Here is an 18,439-nt window from a genome sequence, read left to right on the forward strand (position 1 = left end):
TAAGTAGTATATATGGATAATGGATATATTAATGCTCTTGCTTGTTAGTCAACCTGGAATTATTTCCCAAACTTGGAAGAGAAGAGACATTAAACCTAGTGCTGAGTTCATTACTCTAGATGCTCATGAAAAACTGTATTGTCAAAAGAGGGGTCTTCAACCTTGTGTGCCAGCTCTCATTTGTTTCCCATGCACCTTCTCCTTTCCTTATGGAACAATGAATTTCTTAGGGAAAGAAATCCCTACGAGTCTTCCTTGGATGAAGAAAGAATGTATCACTTTCCTTCTAACTTTTTGCTAATTGGATAGCAAGAAATTTTTTTTTACTTCATAAGAATAGAAGTATGAGGCATTGATTGAATAAAAATAATCAGATGATGGATGGAAATTCTGGTACTCTTGAGGCTTTATCCAATGGTACATCTTACTGTCACACCATATATCAAGGGTTGAGACTGACCAATAAGACTGGTATGTCATACTGGTATCTGACTCATCTATCAGCATTCCTGCACATGTAAATGTGAAGTATAAAAGTTGCACCTAAATCTTCATCACCATCATTTCCCACCTCCTGACTGCTAAAACAAAGATTCAGCCTGCCAAGGGCATACCTTTATAAACAACCTCTTGGGATGGCAGAAGTTCACCTGAAAGAGGAGCTAGAATGTGAAATGACAGCTTCTGTTCAAACACTCATTTATTCATTGTCTTCCCCAGGGAGAGGCTCGTATATGAGTTGGACACAACAGGAGAGCTGCTAGTTGATCTGGGGTCTGACCAAACTTCATGTCATAACCCATTCAGCGGGGGATACTATCCAGTACAGCTTGGCTTTGAGGAAGCAAAGCAGCTCCTTTCCACCAATCCAGGGAAGTTCCGGACCCTGGTACAAGAGAGGTAAAAGTTTTGGCGATACATGTTTTTAAACTTTAAGCTTAGTTGCTCTGCAAGTGATCAGATTTTTGTCTGTCTTGCAAGAAGTTTCTGTTCTTTGATATTTCAGTAGAAATTTGGGCTAGAGCTACAGTACTAATAACTCCCAACTTTGTACTTACACAGCTGTCACTCGGAATCTAGCAGCCAGCACTTTCCCACCATTTTAGGAGTAGTCACTAGTGTAGAAGATCAGAGGTCTGAACACTAATGATTTATTTCACTGCTATAAATTCCTAAATTGCATTAGATTTTAAAAATCTGGGACAATAAGTACAATTCCACTTATTCTACCAGTTGGTTTAGGTTCACTGAATATAGCATAAAAACCCAATGGATAAGCCAGGAAGTCTATCTAGCCTACTGTGCTTCCAGCTATGGCCAGGAATGGTTTTTTAGGGAAGGATATAAGGAGGTGACAATCTCCCTGTCACTCCTCCCAGCTTGCTGCAACTGTAAGTTCTGTTTAGCATCTTGATTTTGGGAAGCTACTCCTGATTTACAGCTTTGCAAGTGAAATTGGAATTGGACATTATAAAGGGAGCAATTTGGCATAATTTATATATAAATAAAGAACTGTGGAATGGAGGCAGCAAGCTGTACTGTTGTTCTCAACTGGTACTTTTGAGACTTTATGGCTTCTACTCTGGTTTTGTTCATCTTGAACATTCCTGCTGGAGACCTTTTTCCAGTAGAAGGTAGAATATGGGTATATAACTATTTGACTTTGTATGAGGGACTACAAGGACCTTTCCAGTTTCCCAATTCTGTATCATACTACTGTAAGACAAAGGTAACAGGTAAATTTCTGGGAGGGACTAATTTCTAACAAGCTAGGCATGAGCTAAAAAAATCCAATTTCACTTGTTAGGCATGGATTTACCTCTCTAGAGTTCCAAGAGGTTACACCTATACACATACAACTCCATATGCAACTATGCATTGAAATTAGAACTAGATAATGTTAAGTGGACATTAAGAAAGCAGTTCTGGGGTATGATCCACTGTTGGAAACAAAGGAAAAATTGGGTTGTTTTGGCCAAGGGAGAGGCCAGAAAGGTGATGTGTAGCCATTTTCAGTTCTATCTCTCCTCACTTTTTCTGTGAACTTCTTAAACTGTTTTGCAGTTTTGTGTAGGCTGGTTTTTGTTATTACCTTCCATCCTCACAGCTGGATGCATTTCTTTGCTGAAAGATGTGTCCCCTCTCTGCTAATTAATGAAATTCCCTTAATAGCTGTAAATCTTGTCAAGATTTGGGGACAACAGGTGCTACAGAGACTGAAAGCATCTCAATTGATATCTTATGGGTTTATGTCTGAATTTCTCTAAGGTCTTTCAGTTCCATCTGTCTCTCCTTACTCCCATGCCTTTAGTGAGTTCATGATATTATTCTTTTTGATATTTTGTCAGTCTCAAGAATAACTGTTTCCTCCTTTATTTCAGTCTGAAGAGACATGTGGCTGCTATTAACAGACTAGCTGATAAGGGCATGTTTTTTTGGGATTATGGCAATGCTTTTCTCTTGGAAGCTCAAAGGGCTGGTAAGTACATCCTGGAGTTGTTAGATGGAAACAAGGACAATTCTGAATGCATCTTACCAGTTGTATGTTTTGGTAAAATAGGGTTGCCCATGTGTTATGCTAACTCTTTAGTCTCTCTCTCTCGTTCTCTGAGACCCCATACCTTCTCTGTGGCTGAGGTAGAGCCTTCATGGGAACCCAGGTTTTACATTTTATAGTATTTCTTCATCAAGTCACTGACTGTTAAAATTCTTTTATAGGCGCTGATGTTCAGAAAAGAGGAGCCAATAAAACAGAATTCCGCTATCCTTCCTACGTTCAGCACATCATGGGGTATGTTGGGGAGAGTTTGGAATAAAGCATTCAAGTGCCTTGTGACTCTTTCTGTTTAGGGGGAGAGTACTACAGAGATTCCACTTAATGCAAATCTTGCAGTGTACTGTAAATTATGAAAAGGAGCCAATAGTAGAAGTAGGAAAATTGATCTCACAGGTGTTATGCCAAAGTTAGTCTTATTTTTCTCCACTCTGGACTAATGCCCAGTAGTGTTTAGGAAGATGTCCTGTTGGCTGTAAGCATCATGCTCATGTTTTCTATTGGCTTCTGTAGCGTTACTCCTTGCATTTTCCTGTGTACAGAGGAAAAGAAGAGCCAGATATGGAGGGGCATGTTGTATGTGATTAACATGAGTAAAATCTGACAGCAGAGGTTTTGCTAATATTTTGTCCTGAAAGGCATGTCATGTCTTGATAATTTGGTGTAAAGCTTTATCCTTTTTAGAATTAAAACGTCTTATAAAAGCAGACATCAGATGTGTGAGCAGTAAGCTAAAACATTTTCAAATCAAAACTCTTCACTCCTTTACATGAATAGCTGCATTTTCTCTTTTGTTGCATCAATTTTCCTTAAGAGCTCTACTCAAGAGAATAGCCAAATCACAGCCTCAAACTGTAACTATATGCAACTTTTCTTCTAGGTGCTAAAAATGGAGAGCTTGTCTCTTCAGAGCAGCGAAGCTGCAAAGTCTATGTCTACACTGAAGTTAAAAGCACATCTGAAATAGGACAGTCTTCTAGCCTGTGTTGCTGACTGTACTTCTTAGCCAAGCTCTGCATACTGCTTGTAGAAAAAACTGATATCAGGAGATCTGTTGAGGGACGGGGTCTATAACACCTTTTGCCTCTGACTCATACTTAACTTGCCTATGCCATGTGAATAAGAGCTTGAACAGAGTAAGGCACCAACCAGATTAGATGTCTTCTGGAACTCAGCTGAAGAGTGTCTTACTATTATGTGTAAACAATGTGGACAGCAAATTAGTCTGGACTCAGGCACTTGTTCAGAACCTACACTTGCGTGATTGTGTAGATGCACTCAGAGTTAGCCTGGGTTAAGGATGAAAAGACCAGTCAGCAGGGAGAGTATAGTTGATGACTCAAAAGTAAAATTGCAATTCATTTGACAATGCATTTGTTTGATAGAACTGCCCAGCACTCCTATCAAAATTCTGGCCTGACCATATTTTTATACACCAGTTGATGGCTGTGTGAAACAGCACTGTTTAATTTTTCAATTAATGGTCCCTGATGCTTCTGTTTAGAATAGTTCATCGAAAATGTTTCAAATTCTTCCGTCTCCAGCTAATGAAAGAAAAGCACTGCTAGCAGCCAGGATAAATAAGGAAAGAATTTCAACTATCTCTTAATGAAACATGTTCTCTTCCCAGGGACATTTTTTCCCTGGGATTTGGGCCATTCCGCTGGGTTTGTACCTCAGGTGACCCACAGGATCTTGCTACCACTGACTCGATTGCCATGTCTGTGCTGGAAGACTCTATACGTCAGGGAGGTAAGACACCAACCCACGCCCCCATCACTGGGGGTGCTTTTGGGGACAAAAGGAAACAGAGTTGTGAAATGTGTGTCAGCTTTTGGCTGAAACCATAGAAAGCAGTCTCTTGCCTGTTCCATGTGGGCAGGAAATTTTGCTGTTCTCCAAGCTCCTGTAAGGAGTGTAACCAGTAGATAAAATGTAAAAACACCATGTAGAGGGGTTATTGATCCCAAAGCTATTTTTGCAATTTTGGCTAAGAGCCTTTCTTTTCATTTGTTACAGATTTTCCTGTACTTTGTCACCTTCAAACTTTAAGGCAAACAGTATCTTTCATCAACAGGTCTCCAAGAGTTTTTTAAAGGAGTCAGATTGCTTTGCCCCTGTCTCAGAGGTGAATGAGGCATGGGGGTCCAGGGAGGTTTTTAAGAGGCTAGCAAGCAGATCAGTGGCAAGAAACCCAGGTTTCATGGGTGTGGTGCTCCATTCAGTGTCATTTATTTGTGATTACAATTTTGAGGTCTTCCTTTTTTGTCATTTGTTAATAAATTGACAGCTGTTTCTACTCACTGGTGGAACCAATCTGGAATATCTGCATGGCTCTGTATGCTACTCTAGTATCTAGGAATTACACTGTCTTTCACTGTTCCATATCCCTGAAAGTGGGCTATTACTGTTATCCGCTCCTTATAAATGGGAACTGAGACAAAGCTGATTTTATGTCAGCAAATATGAATCCTAATCTGCCAGGTTGCAGTGGAAGGCCCTATTCTTTTCCCTTTCTTTGTCTATTTTTACAGTAACTAGACAGCAGACTCAAAGACTTGAGTGTCATTGTCCCCTAGCACTGAAGTCCTCAGCTCTTTTGTTTCCAGAGAGAGTGGATCTTTGTGCTTATGAGAATCAAGGAAGGAATCAGAGGGAAATGGATCACAAATCCAAAGCATATTTTATGAGGAGGAGAGCATAATATTTTTTATCTGGCAATATTGAAATATTTGTTGCATCTTTCATGAAGACATCATTGAAATATGAACAGAAGTGTGAAAATTTTGAATGCTCTCCTATTCTCAACAGTTAGCATGGCAAGGATCTAGGGTGGTATTTCTGAAAGGGATATACCACATTCAGATATGTCTCATTTGAAACAAAACTACTCTTGTCCATCTATAACATAAGGCTGGTGTCCAGCCTCCTCTTCCTCCTCAGAGGTGAATTATTGATAGAGTGGGTCTTACCCTGCAAGGTCCTCAGTTCTGTCTATTCTCTTAAACTTTCCTTAGGAGTCATCTTCAAGAAATAACACTGAAGCATGAGGCATTTATAATGCAATGACCCAGAAGTGCCTACCCTGTTCTATGGATATTGAAACTTCCATGTTTTTAAACCTGATCCCTGGGCTTAATTGAAGGGAGGGTGAAATACAATATGATAGTGCTGGATCTACCTTCAAAAATTTGCAGTAATTTTTCTGCCATGTACTGCAATCTCCAGTAATCTTCTCTCCAGATTGAACTGAAGCATGACCTTTGGATTTGCATTGCAAAACTAGGAAATGAATCAGTTACTGTGTGAACAACAGTATGTGGGTGTTTATATGGTTGGTAATGTAAAGCTGGGGAGAGAAGTCTCTTCCACAGACAAAAAGCACTGAACTCTTGCATGTATATTCTTAATTTAAATGAAAAATAACATTACAAAAATCCCAACAGGTGAAAACAGGCTTAAGGGCAAGGCTATTATTGGATTTGCTGTTGACTTTGGCAGGACAATGGGAATAGGATTTCAAAGAGAAATAAAAACAGAATTTGGCCAGAAAATAAACAGCCATTCATGGATTCATGTTCTTGAGTATTCCACTTGCTGTCCACTTCCTATGGGACCTGGGCTTGGACCAAATTCCAGGGTCTGGATTTCCTCACACACATATACATCTAAAATCTGAACCTACCTTTGAATTTTATAAAATAATCTGTTATGAAGGCTGAGTGAAAACTCCGCAGAGCTGAAGTCTGTTGCATTCCAAGTCTAAACTTTTAACCTGGCCTTGAGTCCAATGTTAACCATTCTTCTCCTTTTGTGGAGATGAATTTTTGCACTTAAACCTCACAAACTGTGCAAAACTCCTATGTGGTTTTATTATCTGCTTCCATTCCCACGCTACCTGAGCTTTTAAGTTAGCCTTTGCACAAGAGATGCAGCACTGATGATTGGAGTGTAATTTGGATTTACATCCTCTGTGGTAGTTTGAAGGCTGAGTTGATGCATAACAACAATACAAATCTCCCAAGAGCAAAGGGAGCCAACCTCTGTGTTGAGGAGGACTATTCCTCTGAGTACACAATGCTTTCCAGTATCTTTTAAACCCTAAATAAGTACAAGGGCCCATGAAATACCAGAAGCAACACAGTAACTTGCCTGACTTAAAACATATTCCTGTTGGGGTGGGGAGGTGGAGGCAGCAGTTTAGTAAATGAGACACATGGAGAGAGCTGTAAGATTTTTTTCAATTGCAGGAAGTAAGACTAAATAAAAGGGAGGATTCTTCACCTCCCCAGGGATAACAGAAGAAATCCAACTTTGGACACACCACAGTTTAGGACAGAGAATATGGCTTTTTTGGAGCTGGCTGGGAGGGACGGATGTACTGTGTTGAGATATGTCCTTGTAGTCAGCATTCTCATCTGGCTTCTCTTCTGGATATGTTTTATAGAATTAACAGACAGTAAGATATTTTCTATAAGTCTGTGCCCTGTGAAGTATAAACTGTGGTAAGTACTCTCTGAGATAGCTTATAGAAGTGATAGGAACTCATTCACTCTTTGGTTTTCTAGAGTAACTCCTGTAAACTCTCATTAAATATCTATAATAACCTAAGTGAATACTACCTATTACTGTCTAGAAGATGCTTCCTTAAAGCTTTTGAATGGCAGCACAATCCTACTAGGACAGCACTAGCAGACATTTCATCTTTCGCTCCCTGCGAAGCTAAGAGGTGGCACGTTAATCTTCATTGCAGAGTTTAGAAGCTATCACTTGGAGCCAACCCCTAAAGCACTGACAGGTCTTTTTAGGATCATTAAAGCTCTCTGTATGGAAGCCCTGCCTGTGCAGGAATGAGCATATTTGACATTTCCCTTTAACAATGTGTTTAACCTGGTTTAAATATGAGTATCTTGCCTTTTCCTCTTTCCTTTTTCTAGTTTTACTGTGCTTATCTGCTGACATATTCCCAGGTGGAAAGAGTAGTCTAAACATTCTTCTCAGTTACCAGGGACAATTTCAAGTTAGCAGTATGCAAATTTTCCAGTTTGACTGACTTTCAAATATAAGTTATATGTACATTATAATTTGACATGAAAATGGGTGAGAGCTGGAAAGCGATGGGGAACATGCTATCTTGGCATCTGCAGAAATGATTATAACTTAAAGTTCCAATACATGAGCCAGTCACTGTGGCTTAACCTGTTGGCACGTGCCAGCTAAGGCTGGTAGCTGACCATGTCTCTCAGGACAAAGTAATGTGATGTAGCTTAGCCCATAGAGAAAGAGCCTACAGGCAGTAACTTCTTCAGCCACTGTAACCTCATCTGAGCTCACACTCAGCCTGTGTGGAAAGGCATAACTCTAAAAGCCCCCAAAATTAAGTGTAAGACAATGCTTCTGTCCCATTCCATACCCTATCTCCCTTTTGTTACTTGCTACAGATGGTGCCGTGCCTTTGGAGGCAGCTGATTGTACTGAGGTCACCATGTATCTGAGTGATACATGCATATTTCACTGTCACTTCAAATATCTTTATTTTTACTCCTCTTTGGTTTGGCTGATTGAGTTGGAATGGCACAGATATGAAAGGAGAAGCTGGAGAATATAAAACCATTATATGAAATTATCTTCTTAGATAGCAATATATAAATCTAAACAAGGTGTAGGGTGGATTTGCACATAAAGTAGCTACTCCATAATAAGTTTTTCCGTGCAGTTTGTGCTCCATATTAATGCAAGGCAACATACCTGACTTTGTAGGATGACAGACCTCAGGTTTATCTTGGGATAAAAACATTCATGTGGGTCATTTAGTAGAGCAACTGCTGTGCTATAAATCTATATCCCAGCATTGGTGTAGCTTATCCTCAAGTATGTATTGCCAGCTGCTTCTGAGAATTTCTGCTGGCTGACTCAAAGGAGTTATTTACTATCTGATGCAAGACTGGACTGTAGTACCCAATGTCATGGAGTTTGCTAAAGCTACTAATTTAGCAAAGGATTGGAAAGGGATTGGCATTTAGTAGGCAGCAAGCCAGGTGACCAAAAATGAACAGTACATGTAACCCATATTTCAAGGTTTAATTTAATTTGCTAAAGATCTGAATGGGAGTTATTGTTCCAGCTGTCTCCTGGGCGACATCTCATACCTTCCTCTAAATATATGGTACCAGTTACTGCATCAGCTGCACAGATGATTCTATATAGCATTTCCTATATGCGTGCTTGTCTCTGAGAGTAGAATTTGACTTCCTAGTGCTGTCAGATGAATTAAATTAAATTCAGAGCATATTGCATTCATTTTCAAAACCTCTTTTCTTGCTTGCTTTCTCTTGCAAGTGAGCACATCTGTGAAGCAGCAGTACCATGACAACATCCGCTGGATTCGGGAAGCTGGCAGGCACAACTTGGTAAGTGCACAACCTCCTTCAGCACATGTGAGCTCTCCTGGTCCAGAATGCAGTTTTTGAATGCCGGAGTGAAAAGCAGGAATGGGCATGAATGAAAACACTGGCCGTAATTCGCGGGGCTGATAACTTAAACCTCTCTCTGCAGCAGGGTTTTAGGGTGAGCTGAAACAGTTCTGTCCCTTCACTTCCTCATCTGGAAATGTTCAAATAATCCAGCAATATCTAGTCTTATATGTGGAGTGAAACATGTAAATGATTCATCCTCCACCTCATTTGTAACTACCTTTCTTTCAGACCGCTATTCAAATTGTTCCTCTTGTCATTGCTTTGGCCCAACCTTTTCAGGACTGCAGTTCCCAGTACCCTTTTCAAAACAGATGAGGCCAAAGAACTGCCATCCTTTTGTGTTGTGGGAAGCAGAATGCCAGTGAAGCGTCCTTCGTTTTTCTTTTAGGGCAGGATCTCCCTGTGAAGCTAACCGGTAACACTGTAGGGCTCATATGTGCTCTTCTGGAAGCCAGATTGGTCTGTGGGGTAAAAGCTGGAGAAGAGCATAGCTGTGCAGGACAGATGTTCTTTGCCATTATTCATCTCCATATTTCTCTTCTCTTCCAGCCCACCATTGCCAGTTCCAAACCTCTGCTTCTCAGCTGTTGATAAGGGATTTGTTGATAGGGGGATTACAGCCTAGCAATCAGGTTGATTTAAAAAGTGGGATTTATTGGACAGTAGCAGCTGAATACAGAAATACATCTCACTGATTGTGTGAGTGGAGATAAAACTCAGTTCAAAGAGGGATTTTAATTTCTTTTTTTCTGGAAGCTGGATGTTGACAAAGAAATAATCTGCACTTTCTCCTACAGAAGGGAAGGGGTCACTCCTGTGACTCCATTTATCTGGAGCCTGAAGATAAGCCAGTTGCACAGAGAACCTTATCACTCTGGCATTTTTGTTTTCCAGGTTGTTGGCTCTCAAGCTAGAATCTTGTATTCTGATCAGAGGGGTCGTGTGTCTATAGCCGTGGCTATTAATCGAGCAATTTCCGAAGGAAGGATTAAGGTTTGTCTTTTTTGTCTTGATATGGTCTGGTAATTGTGTTTAATATCTGAGACAGGGGTGGCAGGTGGGAAAGAAGAAAGCTTCAACCAGTAGGAGCAGAAGTGCCTGCTGTTTACATGGGACCAGTATTCTGTTAGCATGTATTAGAGCTCAGTCCTCCTCTGCCTGTCACCACTATTGCAATACATAATAGAAGAGAGATGAGTTTAGAAACTTTCTGAAATATGCTACCTTTTATTTCATGTTGGGAATCTGCCTTATTTTCTATTTGGGCATCTACAAGCACAACATATCATGCTGTGATTTATTGAAAATACAAGGCAGGGACTGTAACTCCTTAGCAGTGCCCCAAACATTAAAAGTAACAAGAGACTGTACCACTCCCCAGTGCTTCTTACCCTCTATCCCTCACTTTCAGCCATATTATGGCTACAGCCAGCTCTGCAGTCAATTTTCATTTGCATTGCATATGTGAATGAAGAAAATCATTAGGCTTGACGCTGCACCTCTAGTGCATAATGAGTCATATCTTAGTTGTCTGGGTAAAATCCCACTGACCATATGTGGTGGTCGTAAAAGTACGTACTACGGGCAAGATTGGATATGGATTTTCTAAGTTCTTCATGAGTATTGTAGGTTGATGTAGAATGTGACATCCTGGGGGGAACAAAATCCTGAAGGCACCACTCAGTAATTACACCCATTATTTGCTGTGTGTACAGCAGCATCAGACCAAGGCATTGTCATTCATTCATCTCCATCTCTTTTATAGCTGAACTACAATTACCCTTTTTAAAGGAGCAAACTGAAGTAAAACTTAGAATGGATTCCAGCTAGGAACGGTCTGGTTTTTGTTACTCAGAATATGTTTTTTAAAATATTTCAAATGCTGTTGACCTTCTCAGGATTCAAAATGAACGTCACTGCAAGCTAGACTCAAAAAATAAACCTGACCAGACAGAGCACTCACTTGGAGCTATGACTGACAAGGTCAGACTCCCAGGCCCTTCGGATTTTGTTGCGTCCTTTTTTTGTTTCTGCAAATCTCCATTCCTCCTCTTGCAAGCTGGATGCTCATGTCTATTTTCAATGATTTTCTAATTCACTGCCAGCATAAAACAGAGCCAGCTATTCCAGACCACACCATGCCAAGAGTGACTTATTCTTATATAAACCCTGTGCATGGCAAATTATAACGAAGACCTGCAAGTTGGTCTAGATTCATACTGTCAGTTAAATTCCAGATCAAGAATGGACTTGTTTGAGCTGTATGAAATCACTGATATTCATTGCTAACTTATTTTTAGTTTTGACATCTCCCAAAAGAATGAAAAAGTGTAAAACTTCTTACTGTTAGTTTTCATTTTCAACAGCAAACAAGAACTATTTTTGAAAGAAGATTTTTGCATACTGAAATGTCTTTGAAATTTCAGCAAAGAAATGTTCAGATGAAATAACCTTACTGCTTCCTCTCATCTCCCTGCTCTCCTTTGAGGATGCTATTGGCATAAAAACAAGCTCTTGTTCTTATTTATGAAAGGATGGTGGCTTTCATGAACAGTATGTGAACAACTGTTTTATAAAGAATAACAGGCAGAGAAGGTGTTTCAGGTTGCTTAGGAGAGGAGGCAAAGCTGAGGTTTTAAATTACTTAAGACAGAATTGAATTCAGCAAATGATGATTCTCAGTAGCGTTGACAGTCCATGAAGGATTCCATTTTCTTGTCCTTGGCTTTTTGCAGGCTCCAGTAGTCCTCAGCCGAGATCACCATGATGTGAGTGGGACCGACAGTCCTTACAGAGAAACGTCAAACATTTATGATGGATCAGCCTTTTGCGCAGGTCAGCAGAGCAGCTGAGGCTTTCTGTCCGGGCAAACAAGGAAATTGCTTTAAAAGAGAAACTGTTTTTTATGCAACATTTAAAAAATGTTTTTGTTTAACCCTTTAATCCCAGTTAATCAGAATTCCTGAGAAGCTTGGTGGGATTTAAGTGATACAGACATGAATGTGGAGCTAGTTAAATAAGAGAGGTCCAGAACAATGCTGAAAATTCAATGAAGATGCACCAGATTTACCTGAATGTAAATGGAGAGCAGTCTGTCTCAGAGGACTGCATCTCCTGTTTGATTTTCATTTTGCACCTCACTGTTTCAAAGAGGTGATTTGAGCAGAATTACAGCTGTATTTCCTTGGGATCCACAAGATCAAAATCAGGTCTGTAATGGTATTTTGCTTAAAGCAAAAAGATTCACAGCTGTGATCATTTCATTGCCTGAAGACTCAAGAAAACAGTCTGGAGTTTCTGAAAGAAACTTTTTATTCATAAGGGAACATACTCTGATAGTAAAAGCTTAAGAATGGAAGTCAGGCGTTCTGGATTAGACTCCAAGCCTTGTTGCTCACTTACAGTGTGACTGTGGGCAAATCATGTAGGTTTGCTATACAAAAGGAGCCTTTAATTCTGCACACCTGACCTGAGCTAACCAGACTCTGCTTTTAAGTTTGTGAAATGATGCTTTAGAGAAATAAACCCAAGAAATATCAGATTGGAGACGTGAAAAAACAAGTGAAGCACTAAGCAATTTTTAACCTAAATCTTCCTCAATTTTCCATCCATAAAGTGGAAATTATGATAATAGCTTTAGCCCAGTAGTGTTTCCACATGTCATGAACTGACAGTCACGAAGTGGTGTGAGATTGGAGGATACAAGCTGCTGTAGGAGGAGAAATTATGATAGAGGTAGCTGAGCATATTGAATTACTTCCATTATGGGAATTCATAATAGAACCAAATTATGGCTCAATTTATAGGAGAAAAGTTCCCTGCTATCTTAACTCAATTTCCTGATGAAATGAGGCTTTTAGCTGTGTCTATCAGCCCCACTTCAACACTTTTTGAGTATGTTGGCTAGTTCTAATAGGCCAGATGGATAGATGTCTTGCATAATGTTTGGTTCTGACAAGCTGTGAGAAAATGGTGCAGCTGCAGAGAGAACAGCAATCCAAAGTAATGTCTCCACCACAGGGCTTAGCAACATAAGTAAACCTCAGGCAATGCCCTCAGAAGAGGGCAATAGAAACAAGGCTTGCTAAACCCCGTTGCTCATCATGCTGTGTTTTTCTTTGCATTTTATGATTTACATGAACCATTTACCTTCTCCAAGGGTTTATCTAAAGCCTGTTGACCACTGATTTCACTGGTCTTTGAAGCCAGGCCTAAATCTGTTTTACCAGATGAGCCTCTGGAGGTAATAAAAGAACATCTTAGGTCTTCCTCTCTCCCTTCTTTCCTGTTGTTTTAACATTTGAGCTAGTTCAGGTGAAACTGGCTCCTCTCCAGCACACAGGAATTTTCCAGAGTGTTTGCCTGTCTCATTTTGCTTTACAAGTAAGTACTTCAGCCTGATTCTTGGCAAACATGGGTCATTGCGGCTCTGCAAAGTGTATTTCAGCACAGACATTTGCACAGTTAGTGACCTTTATCGAAGCCAAGGAGCAGCACATTATTACATTGTTAGTCCACTTGCCATGCTCTTTGTCCAGCCTCCACTCTTATCATGCTAGTGGCTGAGGACAAAATCTGTACATTTTAGAATATGGGGATTTTGATCTCTCCCATTCCCTCTTGACAGCACTGTAATTATGATAATTGGGTTATTAAAGTGACATAACGCCAGATAAAAGATGCAATAATGGGGCTTTTGACAGGGTTTAACATAGATTAGTGCTCAAGTAAACTAATTTTTCCATCAGACATGTAACAACTGTGGGCCTGCAAATGTGGCTGGTGGGGAAATTGCTGTTTGTCTCTTATTTTTTGCTGTTAAAACCACAGCAAATGACCTATTAAATCTGTCCTGAATTAAATCTGGACAAACATTTTCAGTAAATTTTACCCTGTTATCCTCTGTGTGTACCTCTTTCCACCTCTCTGGGTATATGCGTTAGCACAAATTGTAGTGAATATACAAAATTCTAGTGAACATTTCAATGGAAATCATGCATTTGACATTAGTCAAATTACATTTGTCTGATAAATTATTTTCCTTTTAAAAAAAAAAACAAAAAACTCCTACGTGATTTCAGCACTTATGTTCAGGATAAAATTCCCCCATGTCCAGAGAATCGGGGCCAGTATCACTTTCATCCCAACTTTGTTCCCAAAACACAACTCCTTAGCTTTAGACTAGCTTTCTGCATAGGGCTGAATTAACTCTGCAGTCTGATCTGAAAATACTTCAGGCTTCTGAGAACTGCAAGGTATGTAGTTTTCCGGGTGTCCCCCCCATTTTGAAGCCCTCCATATGGATGTGTCCAGCCTGTTCTTCCGTGACTGAGGCATCCCAAAGGGGAGGTTTGTATTTCTCTCCACCCTGAGAAGGTATCTTCCAGCTGAGGAGTGATAGGTTCTTCAGCTGCTTGAATTGGATCACAAATGCAGAAAACACAAGAGTCCTCACAAACTACAGTGTGAAACTGGTATTTGCTTCCTCCAGTGTAGGGGCAAAGAGTGGGAGGAAAATCTCTTGCCTGTTCCTCCCAAGAATGAGATGTTCAGTGTATATCTGTGAGAGAAGCTGTGGGCAAACCCTGCCTCCAACACTGCCTTCACACAGCCATAATCAAGGTGCCAGTGGAATGAGTGAGCAGCACGACAGAAAAAAATGAATGCAGCATGTCAGATCCATAACACCTTTCCTCTCCTCCTAGACATGGCAGTACAAAACTTCGTAGGAGATGCATTTAGAGGAGCGACCTGGGTTGCGTTGCACAACGGTGGTGGAGTTGGCTGGTAAGAACTTATTTATGTTTCTAAAGCTGGACTCTGAATCCCAATACCACTGCTGTGTAGGCGTGTGGGGAGGAGAGACAGGAGGGGAACTGCAGAAAAGATGTGTGTATTACTGGAGTAGTACAATGTCATGATCATGGGAAGGATGGGTTTGGAAACAAGGGCTGAAAGGACATACTGTATGGTAAAGTGTGGTGTTGTATGAGGTTTTTTTTAATTAATGCCCATATGTCTAGAAAAAGTGTTTTGGAGATTGGCCACAGCACAGTTTGAAGAACTTAATTTGCCAAACAAGGACAGTCTGCCATGGTCTTTTTGAATAGATCCTGCTTCCAAAGTTGTCTTCACACATGCACAGCCAGAGTATCAGTGGATGGATTAAGTTTAGGTTTCCCCTTAAGCTGTATTTAAATCTGTGACCTTAGGACCCCAATATAAACGCTCACGTGCTAAAGTGCAACGAGGGGTTATTGATACAAAACAGCTCAGGTGCCAGCAAACCCCCCCAGTCTTTCTCCCTTTGCTCATGCCTGGTAGGATAAAAGGACAGGATTAGACACCTCCTTCACATATGATGCAGAACTAAGAGAAATGCCTGAACTGAGAAGCAGAATGAAAGAAATATATAGAGAGAGGGAAACTGATCTCCTTCACATACCACTAAAAGGTTACTCCGGATTGGCAGAGGTGTAGGGAAAATGAGAGCCTGGACATGCTGCAAAGCCTTAAGTTCTTGTTTGTTGTTTCCAGCATAGTCCAGCAAAGCTGCTCCCATTTACAGTCATGTCTTCATTTGGTAGTGTTACCAGACAAAGGGGGCACAACCCTCTATTAAATACTGTAGTGAACCCTCCCGCTTCCCTGCTCCATCCAGCTCTGGAATATGCCAACAACAGCAAGCCAAAGAACTTGTAGCAGATGTTATCCTCAGAGAGTATTTGATGATACTTAATTGTTACTCATCCGGATGAGCTGAATCTAGAAAATAGCCCTTCAAGTCAGATGGAGAATTCCCTCTTCTGTACTCCAATTCCTTTGATTTCAGTGAAGTAACTACTGAATAGAAGGTACTTGAGAGCAAAACCGAACAATGGGATAAGAAAGCTTTCTGAGGGGTTAGACACATGGAGCGAAAATTTGCCTTTACTGATTTCACTGATAACAACCACCATGGCCAGGATTTTATTCACAACTTCCATAGCTCTGAATGGAAAATATGTACCAGAATATCTTCTTATTCTGGCCATCTCGGTCTCACACTCCAGAGATAGCAGCAGACTAGTTCTGCCTGAATCGCCTTAGATGAGTTTAACCTTTTAAAATATCTGCTTATGAAATATACACAAAGAAAATCACTTTCCACTACAAGTTGTGCAAAACATTTGGAATATTTTTTATGATAATTATAACTATTAGAATTGCTAAAATAATTGTTTAGGTCACAAATGTTCTGTGTATTGATGATGCTTAATTCAAAGGATACAAATGATCGTATTCACTATGTCTCTGGTCTCTGTAAGGTCAATCCCTCCTGCACATTTCTAGCCCTCTGAGCAATTCAAAGGGAGATTGGCTGAATGGCGAGACTGCCCTTACTTCTGGAAAACCAGCACTGACCACACTGCAATTTCAGTTATATTGTCGTGGTTGTTTAAGTGGAGTTACATCATTAGAAAGAAGCTCTTCCCCAAGGCAGAGCAGAGGTGCTGTCAATTCTGTAATGCATCAGAAAATTAGCATGTGCCTATTCACTGGAATCAAAATATAAATGGAAGAACAGGGTTTGGTTATCCTTTTTGACATTTCCTATGGCTGCTTTAGTGACTTGTCCTCATGGAACAGTATCTGCTCACTTTGTTCTTGGGAGCAGTCATATAGCCCTCTGTGATTAAATTACTGTGCTTCAGTGAAGAATGAGAAGCCTGAAAATTAGGCCTGTCTCTGCACGAGCCTTAATAAGCCACCATGCTGAGACTCGGATGTGGTAACAATGTCGTGTCATTAGACGCGGTGGTCTGGAGAGCCCCCGAAAGCCATGGCATGACAGGTGGTTCTGCTCGGCTTAACTAATCATGGCACCACCCTGGTGAGTTCAAGTGCTGCACTCTTTTGCCTTCTAAGGAGAAAGAGAGGAATAATTTAAAGGTGGTAAAAGAAGCAAAACAAACCCCCAACCATAACAAACTACTTTCTTTGCCTGGAAGAGATAGATGCCTTTAGGTTTTAGGACCCTGTTTTTCTCTAGAGAGCTAAAAATTCAGCTGACTTTGCTGTAAAGAAATCTCCGTGTGCCTGATAAAATCTTCTTGTCATCAGCTGATTTGGAAATGTGAAAGTGCACGTGGAAGCTTATATATAAACAAATATGCACATGATTAGAGAAAAATCAAGTTGTCATTGGCAAGTTTCTGTTCAGGGGGTTCAGAAATGGCAATTGCACTGTGTTCAGCTACCAGTACTCCCTGCAAGAGGCTGGGCTTGCCTGGAACTGCTGACAGATCTGCCCTGTCTTCCCTACGAGATTAGAGAAGTGCCTTTTTTCTGCTTTGATTTTTCTGTGCTATAGCTTTGTGGGACAAACAGAAAAAGCAGGATTAATATTTATTTAGCTGGAATCTGCATCACATGTGCTGTTTGAGAGACTTAAGATTAACATACTCTTGACTATAATTACAGCAAATGAATGTTATTCATTTCTTTCTGCCTGTTTATTTGCAGAAGAATGTATATTAGTATGGAGCCTGAGTAACCTGTAGTAACAAAAAGGCAGAAGCAATTTAAGAATCGAACTGCACCGTTGACAGTGTGACATCTTGATTGTGAGAGAGGCCTTGTTTTCTTTGATCACCTTAGAAGGAGACATCTGGAAATTATAGGAGGTAGCTTAGGTCAAAATGCCACATGTTTCTTTAATTACCTGAAAATGTGACCCAATGCTAATGAAGGCAGAGAGCTCCTCTTTAAAAGTGAGAAGGTTTGCTAGAAAATCCATCCTAACAAACATTGGTATTTAATTTATGAGTGATTTTTAGACAGTAGGACAGATTCTGATGAGTGATTCTGATTTACACTGGAGTAACTCCATGGAAATCGACGGAGAGGCTCTAAATTTATGGAGTGCAAGTGAGATCAGATGCTTACTGTTCAATGTACTGTTCATGCCTAAGCTTCAAAAGATGCTCTTTGGGATGCTGGGCACAGAGGGGATCTTTGCCACTGGAAGGACATCATCTTCCTATATAGAATATCTTTATGAAGCACTGGTCCAGAGGTCTGATTTTCTTATTGTCCGATATTGCCAATAGGCTGTCTTGAGGTGTGCTTATACTGTGAACCCAATTACATGGCAATGGCATCATTGGTGTTCGTAAGTGTACTCTAGCTTGGTACTTTGACAGTAAAGAACAGTGCTAATTTGGTCTCCATACACAGAAGCAAGCAGAGTATGGTGAAGTAACTGGCCCTGGTCTTGATACAATAACACTTGTAATGATGTCATCCAGTCTGGTCCCCTCTTTTGGAGAAGACAGTAACAACATGAGCTATTCAAAAAGTAGAATTTGCAAGAAATGCAGATGTTTGGATGTTTGTTTTCATCCCAAAATGAGACTAAGAGCAGAAC

At 40.4% G+C, this 18,439-nt stretch overlaps 1 protein-coding gene across 3 annotated transcripts in view; it reads left to right on the forward strand.

Moving 5' to 3' along the window:
- Nucleotides 1-18,439, forward strand: part of UROC1 (urocanate hydratase 1) — a 117,534-nt gene that overhangs the window by 94,731 nt on the left and 4,364 nt on the right. For all 3 annotated transcript variants that reach the window (XM_075052652.1, XM_075052653.1, XM_075052651.1), the window contains 8 exons: nt 721-900; nt 2,382-2,479; nt 2,719-2,791; nt 4,185-4,306; nt 8,894-8,964; nt 9,925-10,023; nt 11,766-11,865; nt 14,736-14,817. In XM_075052652.1, coding sequence (XP_074908753.1) covers nt 721-900; nt 2,382-2,479; nt 2,719-2,791; nt 4,185-4,306; nt 8,894-8,964; nt 9,925-10,023; nt 11,766-11,865; nt 14,736-14,817 — 825 coding nt within the window. The remainder of the gene's footprint in view (nt 1-720; nt 901-2,381; nt 2,480-2,718; nt 2,792-4,184; nt 4,307-8,893; nt 8,965-9,924; nt 10,024-11,765; nt 11,866-14,735; nt 14,818-18,439) is intronic.

The sequence above is a fragment of the Buteo buteo genome, chromosome 21 (genome assembly GCF_964188355.1).
Source record: "Buteo buteo chromosome 21, bButBut1.hap1.1, whole genome shotgun sequence".
Classification (NCBI taxonomy): Eukaryota; Metazoa; Chordata; class Aves; order Accipitriformes; family Accipitridae; genus Buteo; species Buteo buteo.